The following is a 27499-nucleotide window of genomic DNA, read 5'->3' as shown; positions in this document are numbered from 1 at the left end:
AAAAGCCACTTGGCACAGTTTGGGATCAAGTGTACGTTTTTATTTTTTAATGGAACATAGACTCCTTTAGAAAAAGAAACATTCAGCTGGATGATAACACCCATAGAAAAAACACCAATCTTGTGTTCTCTTTTTTTTTTTTTTTTTTAAATTTGGCATTTGTTATCTGCATTTATATTAAAGCAAAGTGCATCTTTCTTACTTTTTTCTCGTTTATACACATTGCACAATACATAAATAATGATGCTTATAAAACGTCTTTATATTTACAAGTAATAATATATTTATATATAACATAAAATACATTTTTTTTCTTTAATAAATCTCAGGGTTTTTTTAAGGAGTCCTTTCTTTTGTGTGGGTGTTTTTTCCAAAGCACTACAATGCTAAAGTTCCAAGAAGAATGCTCTCTTGTTCAATTAAACCTTTATATTTAGAAAAATAGCTTATGTTAAGGTCTAAACATGCTCATTGAGCTAAGAACAGTGTAAAAGTATCATACTTGTGTATGAATTCAAGAAGAAATGAAAGCACAACTGCATTTCCAGATAAGATGGTACCTGGATAACCTGATCTAAGCAGGTTACGACACACCGACTGTTGTGAACACTTTTTCTCTTGTTTTTCCCCCTTGTTTTTCTTTAGTTTTGTTTCAAATTTTTTTTATTTTTTTATATTTTTTTTTAGGTTTAGAATTCTGTCACTTCACATCTTAGCTCAAATGATCAAGCACGGGCCATGCCCGAAGTCCCTCCACTGTTGTTTTCTCCCCTTACATCAATCCACAATCATAAAAAACATAGAAAAAGCAGTGGAACAATGAACACAGTGACAAGACATGAACCCAGCAACAAGAGAAACACAAAAGGTCGGTAAGAGACCTGTCTGGGAAGGTTTTGCACCATCCTTCGGCGGCAACACGGGGTTAGCACTGCTGGGGAAGGGGTCTTGGTGTCACCGTCACTGGGAAGGTGGTGCGTACAAAAATACAGTCATCTCCTTTTGTTGTCCAAGAGAAGGAGCTGTAATATAGAGCTAGTGGCTTTCAAATCCGTCGATCCCCATTGGATAATCCTTTCGGAGGCGTGAAGTAATTATCTCGTGTGATCTATCCCCACTGCACCCTTCTCTCGCCCTTCTGAGAGTTATTGGTCATTCACACTTTTAAAAAATAGATATATTTATCAAAATACCCCAAAGGCAAAAAACAACAAAAACAAACAAACAAAAAAAAAATTCTTTCATAAGCTATTTCTCAAAAACGAAGAAGGGTGAACAAAACGAAACAAAACAAAAAACAAAAAAAAAGTCTGCATGAAAAGCAAGCACTCAGAAGGAAGTAATAGCAGCAAAGTAGTATAGATGTCATGAGTTCACTCTGTCTCGAGTCACCGGTTGTTGAAAATAACCTCCAACCAGCAGGGGCAACTGCTGATGAACTGTCTGGTGTAGCACTGGCCCCAGCCTTTCACAAAGCTGATCTGCACGGTAAATCCGGTCCATGGCTGCTGCGTGAACTCGTGGTCGTTGGGTCTCTGCAAGGTGTACGCCTTCTCGTAGTCAAAAGCCTTGATGGAAAACCCTGGGAACACTTTGTGAACCAGCAACGTCCTGGAGTCGGGGTTGTCCAGTGTGGCCGACTTGATGAAGATGGGGTAACTGCTGCGGTTGTACACCCACACGCCGTCCACTTCCTTGGTGAGCTGGATGCCGTAGCCGATCTTGCTGCGCACCTTCTGCACCAGCTGGCTTTTGTTGTCTGAGTTGAGCTGTCCGAGGCAGAAACCATTCCCCTGAGGTAGATCATAGAAGATATCCAGGGAGGGCTCTTGGACAGAGTACAGCCGACCCACGCGTGTCTTCTCTTCCCAGTATGCCACCACACACCAGTGTGACCTATCCCCTGGCTCCTGAAGAACTTGAGAATCTGCAGAAAAACAGGAGAAAAAAAAGGAAAAAAGGAGAGATTTAGCATCAAGGGAATTAATACGAACTGGCAGGACCTTGCCTGCCCATGTCTTCACGATCCTTTCCATGCATGCATCAATGTCCACAGTGCAGCCACTCTTTCCAAAATAAACCTTTCCAGGTTCGGGGCACTCCTCTGTTGTTTCAGTGCCTAGTTCTAGTTGTATTTACTGGTCCTGAATGACATAGCCAATGACAACGACACAGCCACCCTCACCCAAACCAACACCAGGACCACCTCCAGTACCAACAGGAGAGACGAGATGCTTGTGCAACCAGACACCTGAATCCTCTGATTTTCACCTACTGAACGATGGATTTATTTCCATAAGTGACAATCTGCTCTGCACAGACACTGAAAAAAATGAGGTGCAGCTAAGAAAAACACATTAAAAGTCACCCCATGGGAGCAGAGGGGATGAGAACTTGACTGCTCTGGTTCATGGGGCTTTTCCCTGACTGCAGGGCCTGGTTGATGGATAGCAGGGGGACACGAGATGCCACCCTAATCTGCAGAAAGCACCAGAAGACAGGGGGAACCAAAAAAATCTCATGTGTGTTAACAAAAATGGCCTAAAACCTTGCAAAAATAATAGAAATTAATTCATGTAGGCCTTCTCTCAACTCCCTTTTCCATAGTTACCCCATTCAGCATGGCAATGATGTAGGAGGAAAAAGCAAGGCAGGAGGAGGGAAAAAATGTGAGAAAGCCTTTTCCTGACAGAGGATCCCAAGCAGCCTGGCGCTGCTCGGCGGGTAATTCCTTCCAGCCTCAGTAGGCATGTTAAGACCTGGGAACTATTCATCTCTATAATAGTATTTAAAAAAAAAAAAAAAATCAAGCTGGGAATGCACGTTAGTGAGCACTACCAAAATAATCCCCTGAACTATGAGAGAAACTAATGGAGCTGGGATGGTGGGCGACCCAGCAACCAAAAACTCTTCCTGCACCCCCCCCCCACAACCCTTTCCTCCCCAGGGCAACGTACTGGCTGCCTGCTTTCTCTATTTTTTGCTATTAATAAGCCCATTTTCCCAGTTTTGGTCTCATCTCCTTCAAGCCCTGCACTGTGCTTTTAAGAGAGAAGAAAAAAAAAAAAAAAAAGCCCAGCCACACACTTTTAATTTCCTCATTTCTATGCCAGCGAGGAAAATATTTCTCCAGTTGCTGGAGGCAGCTACTAAAAATGGGCCTGACTGTGTATGTCTCAAAACAGGGACCCTCGTTCCCAGGTTAAACCAGGGATGGGGGTTCTGGTCATGCTGGGGTGGTCCCTGGGACAGCATCTGTTGAGGTGCACCCCAGTTTGTCCTTCCACTCCCTTTTTTGGTGCCTCACAAGACTTTGCCGTGGGTAACTTTATGTCGTGCTGAAAACTGGGACTGAGGAGGGGCAGGGAGGGTAGTTTGGGTTACTTCCTCCCCACTAACCCAGATGGGGTCCTCCTCCATGCAAAAGTGCATCCAGAGGGGCAAGAAACACCCCCAGGACTGGAGTTTCCACCACCTGCCTGGGAGAGAAAACAATCTGGGAGGGATGCCCCTGGATCCAGGGGAAGGATGCTCTCTAATCTGAAGGGGGGTCTGTGTTGACCACCCACTACCTCCCTCCTCACTGTCAGCCTGCCCATGATGTTCAGACCCTTTTGGGTTTTGCTTTATAGCAGCTGAGGGAATTTTGGAGCCATTGGACCCCTGCTGAAATTCCTATAGGTTTGGTTCTTTTTATTCCAACATAAAAAACATCCCTTTCAGGAGATGGCAGGGGGGAAAAAAGGACTTTTTCACCTGGTGTTTGTGCTTGCATTAGTCAAGACCATGTAACAGCCAGTTCACTGCTGCTTACAGAGAGCTATTTAATTGCTAGAGCATTTAAGGAAAAGAAAAAAAGACAAACCTACCAATAATAAAAAAAGAAAAAAAAAGAAAAAGAAAAAAATAGAAAACTGCCTTGGCCATGAATGAACAGACCTTTATGGAGGCCTGGAAGTTCATGAATGAATCCCACTAGGTTTCTGAATGACATGGGGTGACCAGACCTCAAGGACGAATCTTAGGTAATCCGGGATGTTTGAGTTTTTTTTTAAGGAGCTGGTGCCAGCACACAGTATAAATATGCCAGAGCCTCTTCCGTTTGCGGGCTTCAGCTGTTGACTGCATGTCTAGTCAAAAATCCATGAGAATATAAGGGCTGAGCTCAGATAAACAGGCTCAGGCCTCCCTGCCAGCCACCAGCAAAGCTGCTTTTTGCAGTTGCAGGGACCCCAGAGGAGCCCACTTGCTCCCACCCGCCTCCCTGGTTCTGGCATCCACCAGGAAAAGGGGTGGGAAAAGCCAGTGGCATCACTCCGACAGGAGAGGAGGTGGCAGGAGAGAAGGAAAAAGTGACTCAAGAGATGCTTCCTACAGTGACAGACTTTTTGTTTTTTGGTTGGGTTTTTTTATTCCCCAAAAGGCTTTTTTTGGTGGCAATAATCATGGATCTGTGCAAATGAAGCAAACAGAAGTATTATGCTCAAAAACACCCTGCTGGGTTCACCCCGTGCAACCTGGGGTCGTGGCAGGCATCCACCATCCAACTCCCATCTCCGCCTGCTGCAAACTCACACAAAAACCCAGATCCCAGGAAAATTCCTCAACACATCCTCGTGTGTGACAGCCCATAGATGGATGCAAACCCTTTGGGATCGCTGTTTTGAGTTAAAAGCATCGTTTTTACGAGCTCCTTGGTGCAAAAACATCCCTTTCTAAATGCCTGGAGAACTCCCAGCAAACTGGGAGCGTTCCCATATCCCAGCAAACAATGATAATGTTTCATGCTATAAACATCTGCACTATTATTTCATTATTAAGGATCCCTCCATTTGCTGCTATCACTGGGTTATTAGGATTTTCCATGGTTTCCATTACATCCTGCCTTGAAGCTCCAGCAGGCTCCCCGCCCCCAGTGCGTTGTGCAAGCTCATTGTGAAAAAATAATAGTATAGAAATAACTGAAAATAAAGTGAATTTGCCCTCAGGAATTTAGGGAATTCGTTGTATTGATCACTCATAGTCAGGTCTGCAGAGGACAGCCATTCACATTAGCTCCTCAGAGGGGAGAAATCAGGGCAATACCCCAAAGCCCCTGGGGTAATGATTTTTTGTAATTTTGGTGCTGATGGTTGATCACTAGTGACGCCCCAGAACAACCTTATTACACCATTTCCCATTCCCACTGGAAAACTTTTTCTTTTCTTTTACCATATTTTTTTACACCTTCCTGGATTTTCCTGAGGGGATGCCTCAGTTTTGCCATTGTCCTCCATAAAAGCATCATCCCAGCTAAGTCTCAATGTGCCAATCAGCGCAAGAAGCCATCCAAGAGGTTCCTCACCACTTGCCTTGACCTTCAAAACCATCAAGTCCTGCCTGCACTTTCTCAGTAGAAGACCACAGCAAGGATTTCTCCTCACTGGGGGTGCACATGCTGTCTGTGGGCTCAGGGCATGATCCTGCTCCTGCTGAAAATGCTTCATCCATACAGAAATCCAGAAGGATGGGCTACCAAAGCAAAAACCCCCAAAAACTGGCAGCTGCAGAAACAACAGCGGGCATGGGACACTGACACCACAGGAACACCCAAATTTATCAAGTCCCACCCTTGGTTCTTCCAGGCTATGGCAGAAGGACTCACATCTGCCCTTGCTTGGAAGTGGCAGGAAATTCCTGGTGTGGCTTTTCTCTCCATCACATGGTGAGTTCTAAGTTGATGAAAGCATGTCATCCATACTTTTTCTTTCCAAGCTCCAGCAGTTTTATTAGGAGTTTGGGAAGAAAAAGTTCTCCTTTTTTTAATTCACAGAGAACCAAAGAATTTTAGCAAAATTGAATTTTAAAAATAATTACAATAAACTAAAACAACACAGCTCCAGTCCTGGGGTTGTTTTAGATATGCTGTCCTTCAGATCTCAGCCTTGTCCCAGTGCCAGGTTCATGAATGTAAAGGGGAGCTAAGCTGGGATCTTTTGGTTTTGTTCTGGTTTTTTTTTTTGAGCTAAAGGTTTTCCTGTAGTCAACCAGCCTCGAAAGAAAAGAGCAAGTTTAGCAAACACTGGGCTATCTGACCCACCAGGACTGCTCCCACTGACCACGTCAAGGGCTGTCAAAATTATCACCAGTATCTGTGACAACAACTCAACGCTGAAAATGGGAATAAAATGGCCTTACTGATGAGGATTTTAAATGCCTGTAATTGAATCTTTCATCAATGACATCAGGTTTAGAGACAAATTAAACTGTCCAAATGTAGAAGTGTTCAGAACTATGTATGTACACTTCTTCTAATATATGTACATATACATTTAATTTTCAAAAAAAGCAGTTTTGATCCTGAGCATCTTCTCATGCTCTTCCTAAAGTTCTCACCATCTCACCTCCTCCTCTCCTTCATTCTTGGGTCTGGATTTCCCATCAAACATCAACCCTGGCACAATACTCACAATGGTAGCATTTACACTGAACTGCTAACAGAAGTCTCCTCATGATCAAAACTGGTTTGGGTTGGAGGGACCTCAAAGACCCTGCCATGGGCAGGAGCACCTTCCAGTGTCCCAGGCTGCTGCAAGCCCTGTCCAGCCTGGCCTTGGACACTGCAGGGATCCAGGGGCAGCCCCAGCTGCTCTGGGCACCCTGTGCCAGGGCCTGCCCACCCTCCCAGCCAGCAATTCCTTCCCAATATCCCAGCTGGGCCTGCCCTCTGGCACTGGGAAGCCATTGCCTGGGTGCTGTCCCTGCAGGCCTTGTCCCCAGTCCCTGGGCAGCTCTCCTGGAGCCCCTTTAGGCCCTGCCAGGGGCTCTCAGCTCTCCCTGGAGCCTTCTCTTGTGCAGGGGAGCAGCCCCAGCTCTCCCAGCCTGGCTCCAGAGCAGAGGGGCTCCAGCCCTGGCAGCAGCTGCGTGGCCTCCTCTGGGCTGGCTCCAGCAGCTCCACGTCCTTGTGCTGTTGGGAGATTCAAAGACCTGGAGAGAGCCTGCCTGCCTTTCCAGGAGTCAGCCTTCTGCTGGAAAAAAAAGTGCCATGGGCATTGCCAAGGAGAGATGAACACATTACAATCCTTCCTCCTTTATCCACCAGCACACACACAGAGCATTTGAGCTTAAAAAAAAATTGTCTGGACTGGTGTCAGCACAACGTGTCTGGCTGGGGCCAGGGCTGAGACCAAGCTCAGCACGTCTCACGCCCGATAATCTCCCTTGGCTGACCTTAAGTGGCATTTGTGTGTCCGGGACAGTGCTGTGACCCTTATCTTCTCCTACTCTTGGAGATGTAAGAGATGGAGACACAGAACCCAGAGGTCTTTATGGGATTTTATATGCTCCTCTGGAGGGTCCTCAGGACTTCTCCAGCTACAGTTTTGCCCCTCCTGTTACTGGCAAGTGCTGATTTTGTAGGATCTCAGGAAAAACATCCTCTGACCCTTTACTTGAGAGTGAAAGACATCACATCAAGGTGAGGAGAACACAAAGCATAGTGTGCTCATTAAAACAAAGAGAAACAGGCACCCAAAAGGGTAATCCTTTAAAAGCCCACTTCCTTTCTAGTCCTTCAGATGATTTACAGGGTGGAAGAACAGAACAAAACAAAAGACAAAACAAAACCAACCAAACAGATAAACAAAGAAAGAAGCAAAACAAAGAAAATTACCTAAAAACTAGATTTCCAGGTACATTCAGCAAAAGCAAAGGAAGAAAATGCCCATATTAAAGGATAAATCCACATTAAAGGATATATCTTGCTGCAGAAAAGGGGCTTTGTACCTTTAACAAAGTTTGTGGGCAGCCTGGAGACTCCACCCATAGCAATGTTTTCCCCAAACCTTTTTTATCTCCCAGCACAGAAGGGCTAGACAGCTTCACCTCCACAAGGAGCCCCTGCATTTGATGGCTGGGATAGTTTCTGAAAGCCCAGCTTCCAGCATGGTGCTGTGTTAAGCTCCTGTTGTTTGCAGAAGAAATAAACCCTCACCTTCTGCAGGGTTGGCACCGCCCTGGGGGGCCCCTGGGGTCCCCCCACCTGCCCAGCACAAGAGCCCCCAAGAGCTGAGACAGTCCATCACGTCAACACCTACTTAGGGAGCCTTTAATCTGTGGATTATTGACATGATAGACCATAACATCTCTTTAGGAGCATTACAGCCCATCGTGTCAGTAGGTACTTAGGCAGTCCTTAATCCGTGGATTGACAGGCTAGACCATAAATTTGTGTCTATGTCTAATTAGACGGCTCTTATTACTCAGCATATACGGTAGTCATGCAGGCTAAAGAGCCTTAAGATTACTTTTTTAATTTATTAGCAAGTTGTCCAATCAATCACTCAAATGGCTCCTTGTTCCTTGCAAAATCAGTCAACCTTGCATGAAAAAAAATGTTAAGTTTCACCACAAGATTTCAATTTGCTGATGTTTACTAAGATTGAGTCTGATGAGGTCAAGCAGGATAAAATATGGCAGAAGCCATCAGGGGAAGGAGTCTCATATTTCCCCATTTTTCTTGGGCTCTGGTACAGGTTTGTATTAATGGTGACCTGAAAGTTTGGGAGGGCTTTGCTCAGTCCCCAGGTGACCCAACCAAAAACTGCCATCACCTTCCCCACAGCTGGGAATCCCCCTTGTGAAATGAGGACAGAAACGAGGTCAGGTGAGACGGTGGGTAGAGATGATTCACCCCTGAGGACATCCCCTCAAGTTCCCACCCCAGCTTGGTGGTGCGCTGAGTCAGCCTTCCCCCAGCCTGGAACTCATCTCTGACCTTTTCAAGGGTTAATTCAGCAAGAACATCGAAGAGAAAGAGAAAGAGAGAAAGAGAGAAAGAGAGAAAGAGAGAAAGAGAGAAAGAGAGAAAGAGAGAAAGAGAGAAAGAGAGAAAGAGAGAAAGAGAGAGAAAAAAGAAAGAAAAACCCTTCAAGAATGTTGTTGCAGACATACAGAGACTCAAGAGCAAACACCACAATGCCAGGTGCCAAGGCTGGACCAGGGGTAATGTCCAAAAATATTTAAAAATAAAGGGTGATCCATGTCCCCTGCATTTACAGGACGGCAGAGAAAGAACCCAAGTGAAACTGCTGAGTTCATGGAGTCCACCAAACCAGAAATTTGATTCATAAACATCCTATTAGTCACTGCTACTGTCTAATTACGGTGATTAATCAATTACCACGGCTAAAAACGACTCTAGAAGAGAAGAACCCTTTTCTTGTGACCATTCTCTTTAAAAGCCAAGCAAGGCTGGAGCTACAAGGTGGTGGGGCGGGGGGGAAAATATGCAGGCACACACCAAAAATGCCTGTCTGCCTGTCTCCAGTGGTTAGAGGAGCCAGCTGACTCCAGTTTCCTCCGTACCAGGCTTCAGGCCTCATCAGCCATGCAAATTATAGAGTACTGTGCTGTCTGAAGGCCGAATTTCGACTCAGCTCAGAGAAAAGCCTTAGAGGAAGGGTGGGGATGAAGAAGCCAGCCAAATCCATTCATAATATTTACAGTAAATGGGCCTCTTTGCTGTTGTTTAGTATACAGTCAGCCTAATTATTTTTGAAGTTTTAATTTAAAGAACCTTCTTTATCTGCCTCTCCTTCTGCACCCCTCAAAGGTGTGGGAAAACTTTTCCCTTGTTTCAAAAAAGCGGTAGGACGGGAATCCCTTCCCCAAGCTCCAACTCGACCGTTGGGTGGGACAAAGGGATGCTGCAAGGGGTGAGACCCTTCCAGAGTGGCCCTGCCAAAATCCATGGGATTTTTAAGACTCCCAGGCCATCCAAAGAGTCACAAGGACATGCAGATCCACGCGGAACCCCCTCAGAAATCCTATTTTTACTGCCTGTGTCCTCGTTGCTGTTCTCTGCTGGTGGGGACTTGCTGGGTCAGGAGGTGATGCAGGTGCTCCAGTGCCCTGCAGACTCTCCAGCCTTCTCCCCATCCTTGAGGCAACCCAAAACAATCTCACTTTTGTAACAAATCAGCCAGGAGACTTGTCTGGAAAGCACAGCCCAGCACTCATGAGATGCTGCCCTGGGAGCCCCAAGTGACTCAGGGCTGGTACCAGCCCCAGCTCCCAGAGAGGAACAACCACCTCCATGCTCCAGCCTCAGCAGCTACCAGGACACACCTCTTCCCCACCCATACCCAACCCAGATCTCAACCAGAAACCTTCTGAGAAAGAGAAACCAGCACACAAAGGGCTCCTGACTTACTGCGATGCAAATCAGACGTGAGCATTAGCTTGCCAAGAATCTCTCTCCCGTCTTGGGCTGTGCTGGAGGCTCCTGTGACAGCATCCTGCCCATCACCTTTCTGGGATAAATCACACCACCGATGCCAAAGCCATCAGAGGCCACTGGGCCGTGCCAGGCACAGGGTCACAGCCCCCCTCAGTACAGTCACCCAGCTGGGGTTTAGAGGATGACCTTAAAAAGCTTTTGCCATGAAAAAGAAAGATCCACTGATGCAAGGCAGGGAAGGTCCTCCAGCACCCAGGGATGCCTTGGTGAGGGCCGGGATACAGCCCCCAGGACAACCACAACTCTCCACTGACAACATGTAGCCATGTGGGTTACACAAAAACTTTGTTAAGACCTTAATAAAAACTGAAGCAGAGCAGTCTGGGATACCCAAATGGATGCCTAATACACAGGTGTGTGTCAGGATTTTTCCCCCCGTAACTGCACTGAACTCACATACACATACACAACACAGCATCACTGCTGTGCTTATTCCAACACTGAAGAAAAAACCTCCTTTCCCTGCAGCACACTGACCCAGAATTCTCCCCTAAAGACTGAAAACAGACATAAATATATGTTTCTCCCCACACCAAAAAAATAAAAAAACCCACTTCCCCCAGCAACTTTTCCCAGAGCAGCATCTCCCTCGCAGGGACGTAAACCCATGGAAAAAGCAGAGTAAGAACAAAAGTCCTTTTCACGTTCGTCGTGCCCCACTCCGTAACAATTATGAAAACTGTTTAGCTGGGCTGGCATTTGGAGCATTTACTGCATTCCTGCCAATAAATTCCAGTCCCGGATCCGATGGAAAAGGCTCCCTCCCTCCCCTTTCCCCTCCCTCCCTTGCCTTCATTCCTCCTGGCTTTCTTTACAACCTAATACCCTGTCGACGCGGGGCCAGGGCCTACTTAGGGGGAAAAAAAAACACCCAGCGCCAGACTGGAGACAGCAGGCAGACTGAAAAAGTTAATCATTACTTCTGTCTGCCTTCATAATCTAATCACGCCTATTCCTAAGAGCAGGCGGCGGAGCACGCCACACATAGAATATATACATCCCCAGGTCCCCGCCCAGGGATGGACAGACGGACACACGGACAGCACCAGCCCCTGCCTGGGTAGGGGGCCATCAAGGGATGGACAGACAGGAGGGACTGGGAAGGAGTTCACAAGCCTGGCCATGCACACACCCCCCTCCTCTCGCCTCTCACTTTGCTCTGGATTAATAACACGTAGCAATTATAGAGAATATTATATTCATTAAGTAATTAACCCTCCCGGCGCTCCGGCGGAGCTGGCTCCCCCTTCTCACAGACAGAGGCCAGCAGAGGTTTGCCCCAGGCTATAAAACGGGGCAGGTCGGCAGCACAGAGGTTAAAAAAGGGTCCCAAAACTCCTCGTGGCTCATCTCACCCCACTTCTGGTGGCAACAGCAAAGCCAAGTCCCGAGCAGGGACCTGCCGTGACCAGGGTGGTGTCACCAACAGCCACCAGCATCCTCCCATGGATACAAAACTCGGAATTTGGGCTGTCACCAGCCACCAGCATCCTACCATGGGGACAAAGCCCACAGGAACTGGGCATCACTGGGATGCAGCAGCATCCTCCCATGGGGACAAAACTCAGGGTATTTGGGCTGTCACCAACAGCCACCAGCATCCTCCCACGGACACAAGACTCAAGGGATTTGGGGTGTCACCAATATCCAGCAGCATCCTCCCATGAGGACAAAGCCCACAGGAACTGGGCATCACTGGGATTCTGCAGCATCTTCCCATGGGGCTGAAACCCAAGGGATTTTGGCATCACTAAGACCCAGGAGCATCCTCGCACAGGGATAAATCCCAGGGAATCTGGGGCTTGGCAAGCCCAGCACCACACCAGCTTCTCCAGAAAATAACTGCAGTGCAACTCTCAGGTGAGCCAAGGCTTCATGCTCTTGACACCCAGGATACATTTTCCATGCTTGGCTGTGACAAAGAACAGTAAAACTACAGGCCTCTGCTTATGATTTATGGGTTTGTTCCTTATCGTGAGCTAAAAAGTCTCAGACTGGCTTCCAAAGAAAATGAATTCATCAGTTCAAATGCAGTGATGTAACTTCAGGCTCCCAGCTCCTTTTCCAAATAAAACTCCTGTTACTTGATTCCTGCTCGAAGAATGATTTTATGGAGTTATTGACTCTGTCCGCTCTGCCTGGGAAGGTGCTGCCGGAGCCCAGCCACGGGGTCGCTGACAGTCGTCCCGCGTGGGCGAGCAGGACCTCATCCCAGGGTTTAGTTTCTTGACTATTTTGCCATTTTTCCTGCTTTTCCACTCAAAACCTCACCTTGCACACCACTGTGCAGACACGCAACTCCTCCAGCATTATTTTGCATTACCCACCATGCAGGGGGCTCCTCCTCAGCAGTGACACATGGTAATTTTCATCACACATAAATTCAACCCATAGCCTTCCACCACCAAAAATCACTGGATCCACTGCCTACCTCACCACTGTGAAAGTGACAGATGTCTGAATTTCCACCACCTCCCTAGCAGCCGGGTTTCTCCACCACAAAGTCACCTCTTATTGATGAAGTGCTGATTTCTATGAACAAAATCTCTTTAACCTGTGTTAAGTATTACATAGAATTCTATACAAATATGGAACATATTCAGTATACAATGAATATATTGAATAGATTCAACCTATATACTACATAATATATGCATTATGTTGAATATATCTTACATAATTATATATGTAATATAGTGAATAAATTATCTCCATACATATTCAGCCTATAGAGGTTGAATAGATTTTGCTCAATATTTAACTATCTACTCACTTACTACATACACCTATAAGACACATATTTGCCACTAGGGTTAAGAGCCCAAGCAGTACTGAACTATTCCTTTAACAGCAAAAAATTTGCCTTTCCACGTGCTCAGGGAAAAGTCACAGGAGCCAGGACTTCACCCCAAATCTGGCTCACCAAACCCCAGTACCACAACAGGATCTGAGGGAGGGTGAGGAGGGACCACGGAGCCAGGCACAGGTCACACACACAGGGCAGCATCACCGAGAGCATCACCAGGACCTCCTGCAACCAGCCCCTGCTCCTCCAGCACTGCCAGCACAACCCAACCAGGGAGGCTGAAGCCAGTAGGTTTTTTATGTAGTGAGGTTAAAAGGGTAGAGAAGGGCTGAGCCAGCTCTTACAGGGTGGTTTTTTGTTGGGTTTTATTTTTTTTTTTTCCCCTTGCAAGTTAAAACCAAGATAATGACACTGGGTGGGGACCAATTTGAAGGGCTGAGCAGCCAAACCAAAATTAGTCTCCTGGCCAAGAGCTTCCTAGGCCTCACAGTTTGGGGAAGGAAGCTGAGAAAAAGCATGAAAATAAAAAAAAAAAAATTTCCTCGGGAAGCTGGAGCGTCGCGCTCAAGCAAAGGTGACCCTGCTAGTCAAATATTTTTCAACATAATAAAAATAAAAATCAAGTACTGGAGCAGCCTCCCTTGGAAAAGCAGGGCCTATGAGATAGTGTTTTTTCCTCTTTTTTTCTCCTTTTCTTTCTTTTCCCTCGCATGGCACTTTCTTTCCTTTCACTAATAACTATGTTTTCTTGCATTTTTTTTCTTGGCTCTTTCCTCATAAAAGACTGATGTAATTTCCTGTCTTGTCCCAATGTTTCCTGTTAATTAACAGGGTGAAAGTTATCATCATGCATTTAAATGGCAACCCAAAAGAAGGGAAGGGATTAAAAAAAAAAAAAAACCCAGGGCAAAAATAAAAAGGAAAAGAAAAAAGAAATTAGAGTTTGCTGTCTGTTAGCAAACACCACATCACATCCCCAGCAGCACAAAACACCCGGAAAAACCTTTTTGGAACTGATGACTTGAGCCCACGGGCAAAGACCCCCTGAAGGGTGGCAGCAGTCTGTGTACAGGGGATCCAAGCCCCCACCCTCCCCTGGATGGGGATGGAAAATCCCTGCAATGCTTGCCCAGAAAAGTTCTTTTCTTGCATTAAGAAGGAAAATAAAAGAAGAAGGGAAACAAGGAGATGGAAAACAGGAAGAAGAAGGAAAACAAGTAGAAGAAGAAAAAAAAAAGAAATAAGTAAAGAAGGAAAATAGAAAAAGGAGAAGAAGGAGAAAATGAAGGAGGAGAAGGAGAAAAATAAGAAAAAGCAGATGAAGGAAAACAGAAGAAAAAAGAGGGAAAACAGAAAAAGAAAATGGAAGGAAAATGCCAAAAAAAAAAAAAAAGAGAGAAATAAAATAAAGTAAAATAACTTCTAGAGAAAGAGGCAGACAGCAACACCCAAGATGTTGCATTTATTAATAAAGGTTGAAGAACGGAGAAAAGGAAAAAAAAAAAAAAAAAAAAAAAAAAAAAAAAAAAAAAAAAAGAAGAAAACCCAGGGGCTAATCCAAAGACAGCAGGCGGAAATCCTGTGAGCTGCCGAGCTCCTTCCCTTGCCTGCCCTCAGCCCCGTGCAGGATCAGGCTCCTCCGTGCCCTCTGTTCCTCAACAGCAGCCGTGACGCAGCCGGTACCGCGGCGGCACCACGGCCACGCCGGCGGCCCCGGCACGCCGACGGCGGGCGAAAACAAAGCGATTTAGGCAAAAAGCGAGGGTGGTTAGAACAGAGACTGTGCCTCAGCGGTTAATAATATCCCAGCGCTGAAAATAAACTGGGAAGGAAGCTCCTTTGTGACAGTAGGCAGGCGGCCAGGCTGCAGCGTGGGTCATTCACGCCGGCGGGGGACGGCAGAGGGACTGGCACCCACCCGCCGCCCAGCCTGTCACCCTGCTGGGGCACAGCTAGGGCTGGGGACAGGCTCCCTACACACAATTTTCTCCTGGGAACCCTAAAACACGCTGCACCCCGTTGCAAGCCAGCAGGAAGGTTTACGGTGTTGGCCACCGTGGCTGGAAACAGGCATCCCCCCATGCCCGTGGCAGGGAAATGCGTGTGGCTAATGTTACTGGTTCCTTTAGTGTAAGCGATACCCACTGGCAGACAGCGAGGATGGAAACGATGCAGCCCACATCCCTGCCAGCCCGGGGCTGCTCCTCTACGAGTGTTTTTGTCCCATCGAGTTTTAAATGTCCCCAGTGATCAAGTTGCCGGCGCTCACTGGGACAGCCACCCCGAGCGCTGCACGGTTTGAACTGGCAACTTCCAAAATTCACCTTCCTAGCCTCATTCTTCCCCTAAAAAAGTGCCAGGTCATGGGATTAAAACACAGGTGGACCCCATCATGGTCCCTCATCACTGTTCCCACCAGCATCCCCACTATGATGGACCTGCTGGTTCTGGAGCCCTCTGCATTTTGTCATCAGCTGTTACAAGGGCAGAGTTTGGCTGGGAAAATCTACTGGCATCTGGAAAAATGGGTTTAATGAAGATGTACAGGTATGGATTGGAACTATCTAATGGGGGCAGCACCCCTGCTCTCATTTCTTCTTTAAAACACATTGTAGAAGAGTATCTAGGAAAGGCTCAAGAGGCTCTAGAGCACTTAAAAGTAATTATTAAATGGATTCTATTTGCTTTGGAAGGATTTTAATCGGCGAAATGCCCGGAGCTGGGAGGAGGATCCCGGCTGTGTCCCAGGGGGGTCCCCACAGGGTGAGAACCCCCTTAAAAAAAAAAAAAGGAAAAAAAGAAAAAAAAAAGCCCTCATGGGGCTTGAAGGAACCGGAGCGGGTGGCCAAGCCAAGAGCCCGGGGTCGGTGCCAAGCACCAGCTCCCTCCTCCCAGTCGGCCACGGTCAGATGATGTGCGAGGCGAGCCGGGAGGCTCCTAGTCTGGCAGGCAGCCTGCTCTGCTCCAGAGGCTCCAGTGCTGTCATCCTGGCATTAACCCCTGATAACCTTGTCCTTTCCAGGACGGGACTGTGGTTTTTAGGTAAGCAAGGAGCAGGAGGTCATGTCTCCCAGTGAGGCTGGGAAGGAAAGGGTGCAACGCCCTGCGACGCTCAAAGCAAATTAAAAAATATTAGAACGACGTAAGCTCAAAAATAAACCAAAAATAAGTGACTTAAAGAAAAAAAAATTCCCAAGCAATTGTTTATCCCTGGGACAAATATACAATCTTAGTTCCACAGGAAGATGTCTCAATTTCGGATTATAATAGGATGCCAATTTGTAAATAAAGGCATTTCACAGGAGGTTATAAACTCCGTAGGGGAGGGAGGTGGAAGTAGAGGGGACGGGAAAACACAGGCAGGGCTCTGGCGGAGAAACAGCACAGGATCCTGTTTACATGGGCAAGGGGAGAGCGACGGGAAGCCGCTTTGGGGGGCAAATATCTCCGGATTTGGACAAGGTGCTTCTTCCCCATCAAGCAGATACCAGCAGGGATCAGAGGCATAGTGAAACATTCCCGGCCTGTCCGCAATTTTGGAATGAAATGTCAATCAGCCAAGAGGTCCCTTAAACCAGACAAGGTCCCACAGCACAGAGAGCCAGAGTAGGGAATGATGCCAATGCTCTTCCAGCCTGGGGAAGTCCTTTCCCTGCTTTTTTGGTGTGGAGTTTGGAGGGAGAAACTGAGTCTGTGCCTGCCACAGAAGAGCCTTGTTGGTTTTCCAGCCTCAAGGCTTTCAGAACCTTGAATCCAGCACCTATCAAGCATCATCACTCAACATTCACTGGCTCTTGGAGGCCCTGAGGTGCTTCCAGAGTTTGGGCAAATCAGCAGAATTGGGCCAAAACCTGGATAACCTCTCAGGTTTGGTATTTTAGCAACAACCTCTATAACAAAGCAGTGGATTTGGTGAGGACACAAGCCAGCTCAACTTGCTCTCCCTCTCTGAGGACAAGCTCTGGTCTTCTTGAGAGCTTTGCTTTGCCAGCAGATCCATCACTATTCACCTGTCCTGCTGGAGAGCCACCTCCTCACCCACCATGGGCACCACAGCCTTCCACCAGCAGAGAGCCACCAGCCCCACGCCACACACGGGTCAGGACAGAGATGTCCAGGGCTGGTGGATCACATTCCACAGAGACCCAGCACCACCAAACACCACCAGCTCACTTCCACTCTTGGAGCAGGGTTTCTCCATGGGTCATGCAGGAATTTGTATCACCAATCTGATGCCACCAAACCACAGGCCAGCCACCTCCAGGCTCTCCAAGCATGGCTTTGCTTGTTTGAAAGAAGTCACAACCAAACACATCTGCTGAGAACAAGTCAGCTCAAAATACAGGAAAACCACCCTCTGTCTCCTATTTACGGGAATTATTTTTATCTCCAATGGGATATTTTTGCTCTTTAACCACACTGAGGACAGAAAGGATCTGGCTAGTAATACCAGTAAGTAAAATAGTAATACCTGAGCACAGCCATGTCAGTGGGAGAAAACGTGAGCACGGAGTCCTGACCTACCCACAGGCTGACCACCGATAAAAATAAAGATGATATAAGAAAATAAATAAAACCAAGAATAAAAAATCAGGAGTGAGAGCCAGTGCCTTGGGGCAAGCAAGGGGCACACCAGCCAGAGAATGGGATGGCTGAGGAAGAGAGAGCGGAGGAGGGATGAGGACACCAGCATGGTGTGAAGGACTACCCAGGATTGCATTCCTGGGTCGCAAAGAAGAACAGAAAGAAGAGGGAAGGAGGGAAGGAGCAGCTCAGGGCAGTTATTGCGAGGGGGAAACACTCCCCATACATCCCCCTGCCACACATCCTCCAGAGCCTCTGGTAGCCATCAACACAACTGCCTGCAGCCCCAGTAAAAGACAGAACCCAGCAGTGGCTGATCTGAAACTCCTCCTCATCAAGGGCTCCTCGTGGAGAGCTGCAAGGACATTCACTTTGAGCCCCTTCAATGCTCCCCTTGCCACCATCCTCTCAACCCCTCCACACATTCCCTGCTGGAGTGGCCGTGAACCCCAGGCTATCCCCAATCCCAAATTCTCAGTGCTGAGAGTGCTCTTCCTCACCAAATCCTACTCTTTAAGACATCAGATCAGGTTTACTGACCCTGCTGCTACACCAGCATCCACCACACCTCACTAATGACCAAAGGCTGCAGTGCTGCAGAATCCCAGCAACACCACCAACCACCAGTGATGTCTTTTTCCTCACACACCCACTGCAGTTTCCAAATTACCAAAACAATCATTTTTTTTTTCCACCCCCTTTTCTTAAGCCATCCTTTCCATCAAGGAGCTGCAAATCCTACATGTATAGGTCTGGAGGGGATGAGGGATGCTGGATTCTCCACCCAGCGTCACCCGTCCCTATCTGCCCAAACACAGATAAGACCAAGCCAAAGCACTGGCCATGTACCCCGCCAATAACTCATTAAAGCCCTCTTCAAACACACTCTTCTGCTAACTAAAATATGCAGAAGGGGGTAAGAAAAAAAGGAGGAGAAAGTGAGCTTTGGAGGATTGCTCCAAAGTGCGTTTATTTTCCTTTCTTGACTGGGTCTCTCCAGTTGGGAATTTTCAGCACTGCACTTCTGCGAGCAGAAGGGAGATGCCAGTAAATCAGAGCAAATTCAAAACAAATGCTCTTTCATGTGGAGGCATTCAGGGCTTGGGTAGCTAACCATATCCCTTCAAGAGTCAACTCTCCTATCAGCTCCTCATTAAACTAAATGGCTACAATTACATTTGGGGAGGAAAAAAGAGTGGTTAATGATCGTAAAAAGGTTCTGTTTCCAGGCTTGGGGAGGGGGGGGAACCTTTGATAAGGGAGACAAAAAAAAAAAAAGTTAAATCCAATGAAATAATAACAATAGAATAAAGTAAGTTAAAAATGTACTTTCAGGTGGAAATGTGCTTTCATTTGGGGAAGAAGCTCAATTAAGGAGCTAGGGGTCCCCTTCCCGCAGCCCTTTGGGAGGCACCAGGAACGAGCCATGTTATTTCCTGCAGCCAAGCCCCCACCTCCTGCCTTCCCTTCGGGAGCAGAGCTGCCAGACGAGATGTTATCAATAGGCTGAACCTTACAGAAAGCCCCCTTTTAAAAGCGAGTACTTCCTCTGCTTATTTCATGTGGTATCCTGTGGAACTGAACTCTCTCCTCCCCTCTGTTACGGGTGTATTTCAGGAGGAAAAAGGAAAAAAAAAAAAAAAAGAAGAAGAAGAAAAGATCTAACAACATCCTTATTGTGTTGTTTTGCTTCTTGTCTTTTTTTTTTTTTTTTTAATTCCCTGAAGCGATAGGCTCCAATGGCAAAAAAAAAAAAAAAATTAAAAAAGCAAATCCTTCTGCCTTAAGAAAAAAAACCCCAAACAGCAACAAGTTTTCCTGTTCCCTCTCCCCCTTCGTTTGATTAATTCTCATTAGGGCCTTTGAACAAACAATATGCTCCCCTCTCAAATAACAGACAGGGTATATATTACACCCAAAGAAAAACAAACAAGGCTCACTTAAAGACATCACATCCACACCAAATGCAGTTCCTGGAGAGAGGCAGGGGCAGATGCCTGCGCGCGTGCAGCCGCCGCCGACCTAATTCTGAATTCCAGTTTCAGGGTGATGAATAAATCATAAATCAAGGAGACATCCCCACAAAGGCAAGCACCTTCAAACATCCGCCTGTACCTGCAGGTACATGGTTTCAGACACTTTAATCCTGGTAGAGACATTGAGATGGCCAGTCTGGGGTGGGACATGAGGTGAGACATCACACCTTGGAAATGGGGTTGGGAGTTGGACTAGATGACCTTCAAAGGTCCTTTCCAACCCAAACCACTCTGTCTCTATGCAGACTCCAAGAGGGATGGGTAAAGTACCTGAACAAGCCTCCATCCTGTAACTGCAACTGGAGGCTGAAGGGGATGGCAAAACAATGGAAATCACTGAATATATCAGGAAGGGATACAAACACATCATCAACTCTCTCTGCAACATCCTCTATAAAAAATCAGGCCACCTTTCCTCCCCAGGCAGTATGAGCCTTGTACATCAGATGGGGGATGCTGGTGACCTTACCAGGAGCAAAATCTGAGCAGAGCTCTTATCCCAGAGGCAAGAGATGCCCTCACCATCAAGTCAAGGATTTGACACCAAATCCTCTTTAAGGTATGACTGCACCTGCTCCCGTAATCCACACAACTGAATGGTCAACCAGTATTGCTTAGTCTTCCCCTGCCTCAGTTCTTTCGCCTCTTCCTGCCTTAGCCCAAAAATGAATGGAGCATAAGGCTGGAATTCAAAGGAAATACAGGCATTCAGGGATGAAGAACCTTGTCTGGGATTTCAACACATCCTCTGCACGAGAGGTACACGGCTGCTACTAAATGAAACCCAACTCCCCCTCCGAGCGTGCCCTTCTCAATGATGTGCATTCCCAAAACTCCCCCAGCATCACTTTGCCTTTTGTCAGGACCCTCAGCCAATGCGACCCACGGCCAAGATCAAGAGCAACAAGAGATGTCTTACCTGAGAGCCCCCCAGGGGCTAGACAATTAGTTCCCCCTGTTTCAGTGGAGGAAGGCACAGAGTCTGGACAATCTGCTGGAGCAGAGGAAAAAAAAAAAGAAAAAAAAAAGTCAGTATATAGGTGGTTCTTTGCAGGCTCCCAGCATCGCCCCAAGCAGAGCACACATTCCAAAGGGCTTAGCAGGAAGCGATTACTAATTGTCCGTGCAGAGACGGTAGTTCATCAAGAAGCATCCACCCTAACTTGTTGTCTCAGTCAAGGCTGCGCTTCATCACCAGCCAGCTCTGATTATAGACTGGCAGAAATTACAGGCTGGCTGCCACCTCTCTGGACAAGTCACCGGCGAAGGAGATCAAGGTTGTTGCCGTTCTGATGTAAGCAAGCTTCCAAAAATGCTTAAATCGTGGCTTTGTGCACCCAATTTAGTCAAAACCTGTAACTCACCGAAGTGGGAACCGAAAGGGAAACGTCTCATTGCTGCCCTTTTTCAGTGAACGGGCTGAGTTTGTGGTGCCCCGCTCAATTTTTGTCACCACCAGCAGCTGCTGGCAGACCTTATTGCCACCTCCTGGGCAACCGGACCTACTCCTCTGTGCACCACCAAAGGGCAGGGTAAGACTGGCTGCTCCATTAGAGGTTTCTCCCGACGCATGCAGGTGCTGGAGATCAAGGTTTGGACCTCTCTATCCTAAGCCTGCTCTTTCAGGTGACAAGAGTCAGAAGCCAACACCAATCTCCTGGTCCTACTGACCAACTCCAGCTTTTTGGTCACGACCATGTGGGACCACAAGCTGAAGAACAAGCCTGGGAAGACCTGTGAAGTTCATGCAAACTTCTGGTCGTCAGGGACTTTGCGTTTCACCAAATTTCGGCTCTTTATGCCCTCATTTCGCTCATATCTGTATTCCAAAGCAAGGGCCAATACCAGGAGAGCGGAGATGATTTTCTCCCTACTGATAAAGCAATTCTGCCAGATCCCACCCCTGAAATACCAGTGAATAAGAAATTCCTGTCTGCACAACCTCATTTTATCAGAGTAAAGTAAAAGCCCTAACAGGAATATACAGTTTAACAGGATATACTTAATCAAACTGAAAACAATAGAGGAGACAGGAAATAGACTTACTTGTGAAATACTGTATATGATACGCTCTCTAAATGCCTTGTCGTGCTTTCTATGCTTTAAAGAAATAGGGGTTTTACTTTTTTTAACCCGTTATAATCCAGACAGGAGACTCCCCAGCCATTCCCCTGTGCTGGCTTCAACTCCTTGATCTACAGATGCTTTCTGAACACAGGCTGGACCACTCCTCTGCCCTGTGCTGGGCTCCCTGTGCCTGCAGCTACAGCTCCCTGAGGAGTTGCTATGGATAAGGGACATAACTGGTCCTCTCCATGCTGTCTTGCTATAGAGATTGTACGTGACCAGGTCCTCTGTTATCACATCAGGCAGGACAGAATCCCATCCAAATTTCAACAACCCTAGCAATGGGGGAATGTGCTTCTACACTTCCTCCTCAGCTCCCTTCCCATGTCCCATCATCCAAAAGATAACTCCTCTCATCCGTGAATCAACCCCTGAACTCCCTTTCCAAAACCCAGAGCTGGTGCAGCTCAACTCTAGACCAACCACGAGAGTCAGGAGTGGGATGAGCCCAAAGGCAGAACCCTTGTGGGGTCTCTGCCCTGTGTGTGGCTGGATTCACTGCTGCACTCGCCCACAGAGCTGCTCTTGCTAGCAGCAGGCACTGGGACTCCTTTTACCTTCAGCACCAGAGGGGTGGCAGGACCAGACGTTTGTCCAAGCCTGGCACACATCAATCTCCTCCCAACACCGCCTTCCCACAGCATAAAACCATTGCGGAGACACACAATTATTCCTTGTGGCCACCAGCCCAACCTTGCAAGGTGTCAAATAGCTCCTGGGAGCTGCCAAACCTCCAGCTCCCCTGAAAGCTGACACCACAGGAGGGCTTTCGGCCCCGAAGCGACATCTCGGCGAGTTTCCTGCACTCTCATACACCAGCACCACCAAGCCCAGTCCCGCAGGAGCACAACGGAGACACTTGCAGCCCCTTGTCCCACTGAAAGCTGAGTCAAAAATCTGCCTGAATTATTTGAGGGCTCAACTATCCACCTCGTTTTCAGCACAGCTGCAAGTGGCTGCTGGACACAGTTCCAGCAGGGACATCAGGAATGCTGAGTGCCCACACACCTCCATCATCCATCCCTGCCAATGTCCCGTGTGGCGGAGAGTGAAAGTCCTCTCCTTGACAGAAGTCCTCCCCATCCCTGGAGGTGTCCAAGACCAGGCTGCAGGTGGCTTCTGGGATTTTATGAATGAGCAAGCCGGGCTGACCCACAGCTTTCCCTCAGGTAACTCAGCCATCAAGGGCAGATCTTTCTGTTCTACAACAAGTATACAAATACCAGATCTATTCTACCAACACAGCCTGATGTGGCACTTCATTGCCTGCAGCGGATTCCCAGCTCCTTGTTCATCCCTGCTTTCCTCCAGCTTGCCAGGCAGCCTGTCTCAGCCTCCATCACCTCCAGAAAAACCAATTTGATCCCCATCAGTTAAAGGTTTTAAACAAGATTCAAGAGAGAAGTGGTTAATGATGGCACAGGTTACCCAGAGAGACCGTAGATCCCCCACCACAGAAACATTCAAGGTCAGTCTGGATGGACTCAGCAACCTGGTCTAGTTGAAGTTGAAGCAGGAATTTAGGGTCTTTAAGGTCCTTTCCAACACAAACTGGTTTTTGATTCTCTGATCTGATGATCTCTGCCAGAACCCCCGCCAGTCCAGGTTTATTATCTGCCTGTCTCTCTGTATGAAGCACTTATAAGACATGGCACTTAACACCTAAAAAACTTTTACCAGCACTATCATGCTTGATGGAAGCATGATAGGAGATGGAAAAACAGAAGTTTCCTGCTGAATGCACATTCCCAGCTCCACTTTAGGCAGAGCCTGAACACAGGCACTGCTTCCACCCAAGGTCCCAGGCGAGAAGAGGGCTGATGGGCATCAGCCTGGTAAATAATCTTCACACCTTCCCACAGTTCTCAACCTGCAGCTGGGGAACTGCCACAGGAGATGGCACCGAGGCTGGGACGGAAAACCCTGAGTCCCCCTGCAGAGGAAATGCTGAGAAACCCTGAGCTTGCAAAACCCACCTGCCACCACAGACTTCCAGGCTCCACTGGTGCCTGTCACAGCCCCGTTAGTCAGAGCTCAGCTGCCAAGTGGATTTTTCTTTCAAAAAGGAAAAAAAAGGAGGACTTTTTGGTGAGTAACCCAGTTGTTTCTGTGTTTCCGATGGGCAGCGTTAATCACTTCCTATTGGCCGATAGGAATAACTTTTCCTTTCGAAATGGCACATTCATGTTCTGCGGCTTTTCTGTTTACACACATTTTGCTACCTTATGTCAACACTTGCTAATGAATAAATATATCATTCGGCTAACTGAAAATGAGATCCTGGCAGAGGCAGATTGAATGTTTAAATCCTGCTAATAGATTTTATCCTAACATCTTTACAGGAAACCAAAACCAAGCATTAACCCTTCTCTCCCGCAGCTCCAAACCCCTTTGCATCCCATGCCATGATCATCAATGAGTGCAGAGAAAAGCCATAAAGGCAAAAAAAGGAACTTTTGGGGGAGCACTGCAGGGATGCAGTCAAAATTATGCTAAACCCCCAAAACTTCATGATCCAGCAGACCCTCAGTCTGTTACAGAACAACCCTTCTGCATCCCGGCACATGGTCAGGATGCTGAACCTACTCCCGATGTCCCTCCTTCATTCATGAGCCCTTATCTCCTATTTTTTTCACACCAAGGGAAGATAGCTCAGGCTTTGCAACCCAATTGTTTGTTAAACAGCTTTGTTTATTTCCGCAAGGCAAAGAAAGACTTATTAGTGTTCCCAAAGAGTTTGCAGAGGGGGAAAAAACAGTCCAGACTCGGAGGGAGCAGCTGGCAGGACGAGACCCCACTACTGCACCAAAGCAGCCTCGAGGGTGGGGCTTCTTTTAGCCCTGGGATGCTGAGGAGAGGTAATTTTACAGACACTGCTCTTTTGGCCAAAAAACCCCAACCAAACAATCTGGTACTGGTCTTCTGGAACATCTATATATCTACCTTTGCTGCCCTGCAGAGCTGTGCCTCCTCTGTCTGCCGAGACCGACCGACCGCGGACACAACCACAGAGACCACCGTGCTCCAGCCCACTCCAGAGCCACTAATCCCCAGGAAGCCAGGAGCTGCTCCTCCCGAGCTGCTCGCGTTTCCGACTCTCCCCACCTCTCCTCCTTCTCCCAGCCTCATTTATCTCACACCCGGCGAGCTCGCTGCCAACCAAGAGTTTATGCAGACAACCGCAAAAGAGCTGGTGCCAGCCTCAAATGGGCTTCTCCCCTGGCACCCTGACATTCAATTACAAGCAACAGGCATGCACAGTGGTGCAGAGAAATTTAAATTTAAAAAAGGTTAAAAAAACAACTTTTCAAACTCTTTTCCCATTTATTTTTTTAGCTTGATGAGGTAGGATTAGGCTCCTATAAAACTTAGATTTCCAACGAACCAGTCCATCTGTCAAGGTTCACTGGGATTCCCAGGCATCAGGGAGATGCTGTGCTGGATCCCAACCTAAATCCCTAAAAATTCACACAGGGGTGCAGAAGCACTGCCATTTCCAACTAGAGCCTATGGTTTTCCTGGCTGACTCAAGCAGAGCAGGCCTGCGCAGCACTGCAATCCCTTCTGAAGTTCCCTGCCAGAGTTTTAAAATCCTACTTTTTGCACAAGGTGGTTTAGATAAATTATATGTTAATTCTTACAGGGATAGCAGGAGGCAGAGAAGCACACAAGCAACCCAAAAGCAAAATGCATGACAAAGGCAGGAGGCTGTTTTCCCTGATAAAGGGGATGTTTTGCCATTTTTTATCTCTTACACTTGCACTGAAAGAAGTCCACTTACCAGTTGGTTTGAGAAAATCCATTGGATATCTGGAGTAGGGTGGAGGGGGAGACTCTGGAATTAGAGAAGTACAGAGAAAATAAAGGCAGAGCCATGAGAAAGAAAAAAAAAAAAAAAAGAAAAAAGATAGGAACTTATGATAACAGTGGCATTCTTTTAGCAAAACTGTTTGTCTTAGCTCTGGGGGTTGGAGGCAGGGCAGCGAGGCGGTGATTGCCTTGATATTTAGCTGTCAGATAAACAAAAGGGGCCGTCTGGCGCCAGTCTCCCTGCTATCTGCCGCTCGGGCTGTCTGATCGGGGCCTCCTTGGCTCGGAGGAGCCGCGGCAGCGCCGGGGCCGCCCGGCCCTTAATCCCCCGGCACCGCGCGGGGACGGCGGGGAGGCAGCGCCGGGGCCCCCGGGAAGGGAGGGGGTCCCGGAGGTGGGGTCGTCGCCCCCTCCCCTAAATACAAAAGGAAATGCATAAACCACGGCAATGGAAAGTTTTTGTGCGTGTTCAGGGTTTTGTTGTTTGTTGTGGGTTGGTTTTGTTTTGGTTTTTTTGTTGTTTTTTTTTTCTCCAGAAGGAAAAAAAAAAAGTTTTGTGGGCAGGGAGGTGAGTGGGGCTGCATCAACGTATCCCTGTATCCCCTCCATACATGCATTCCCTGCATCCCCTCCAACCTCTGCAACACCTTCAGTCCCTGGATACCCTCTAGCCCCTGCACCCTTCCCATCCCCTCTACTCGCCGCATCCCTGCATCCCGTCCATCTGCTGCACACCTTCAGCCCCCTGACCGCTGCATCCCCTGCATGGATGCATGCCCTCCACCCTGAATGCCCTGCAACTTTGTCTGCCCGCCATTCCCCTACATTCCCACATCGCTCCAAGCCCTGCACACCTCTAACCCCTCCATCTCCCGCATCCCCTCCATCCCCCGCCGCCGTACCTAGCTCGCAGAGCCGGCTGAGGTGGTGCGGGTTGCAGCAGACGAGCTCGGAGTGAGCCTTGCCGTAGGATTCACAGCAACATAACCGCTTCACTTCGGAGCAGTGGCGGAGGTCGGGCCAGCGGAACACCTTGCAGAGCAGCACGGGCAGCGGGTACCAGTGCTGGCCCAGCCGCGAGTCGGCCTTGGCGGGCAGCAGCAGGCAGGGGGTCCGCGCCCCGCCGCGGGACTCCACGGCGTGCAGCAGCCCCTCCAGCTGCCGCTCCTTCAGCCGCTTCAGCACGGCGTGGGTCAGAGCCTTCAGTTCCGCCTCCGCGCCCGCCGCCGCCCGCCCGCCGCGGCTCGCCTTGCCCGGGCAGCACCCGCGCCCCCCGCCCAAGTGCGCCCGGGGCTCGGCCACCGCCGCCGCCGCGCCGGGCTCGCCCGCCGCCGCCTCCTCCTCCTCCTCGCCGCCGGGCGCGCGGCTCCGCCAGAGCCGCCGGACGAGCACCGAGCGTTTGGTCCTGAACATGCGGGACGAGAGGAGGGGCCCCCGGCTACAAAACGGGCATGTCGTCCGCCGAGCATGAAGGGGCCGGCAGGCGGGATGCGGCGGCGGCGGGGGGCAGCGGCGGGGGGCAGCGGAGCCGAGGCGGGCTGTGGCATGCGCCAGTCTCCGCGCTGGGGCCGCGGGTCCCGCCGCCTCCCGCGGGGGGATGCGCCGGCCGCGCCTCCGCCCGCTGCGAGAAAATTTACAGAAAAACCGAATTGAAAAGAAAAAAAACAAAACTGAGAAAAGAAAAAGGAAAAAAAAAAGAAAAGGAAAAAATAAATGCGGGGGGAAGGGAAGGGAACGGAGAGAGTCGCCGCTCGCTCCGGCTTTGCCCAAAAAAGCGAAGAAAAACGAAAAAAATCCCCGTCTAGAGCCCGCGGCGCCCGTCGCGGAGGCAGGCGGGCGGGGGCTGCCGGAGCCGCG

At 48.4% G+C, this 27499-nt stretch overlaps 1 protein-coding gene across 2 annotated transcripts; it reads right to left on the bottom strand.

Annotated features, from left to right (window-relative positions):
* Positions 1 to 18: 18 nt before the first annotated feature.
* SMAD7 (SMAD family member 7) lies at positions 19 to 27493 on the bottom strand. Of its 2 annotated transcripts, none has more exons than XM_015615364.1 (4): positions 26545 to 27493; positions 25614 to 25667; positions 20625 to 20699; positions 19 to 1927 (listed from the first exon to the last, which is right to left on the bottom strand). In XM_015615364.1, exons 1-4 carry the CDS (start codon positions 27053 to 27055, stop codon positions 1389 to 1391), a joined length of 1179 nt encoding a protein of 392 aa, XP_015470850.1. In that variant the 5' UTR covers positions 27056 to 27493; the 3' UTR covers positions 19 to 1388. The 2 variants fall into 2 exon arrangements, with proteins under 2 accessions (XP_015470850.1, XP_033376456.1); XM_033520565.1 differs by having other exon boundaries at positions 20625 to 20696.
* Positions 27494 to 27499: the final 6 nt, after the last annotated feature.

This window comes from Parus major, chromosome Z (assembly GCF_001522545.3).
Source record: "Parus major isolate Abel chromosome Z, Parus_major1.1, whole genome shotgun sequence".
NCBI lineage: Eukaryota > Metazoa > Chordata > Aves > Passeriformes > Paridae > Parus > Parus major.
Note: the sequence above shows the minus strand (reverse complement) of the source record. Positions and strands in the feature narration are given on the sequence as shown.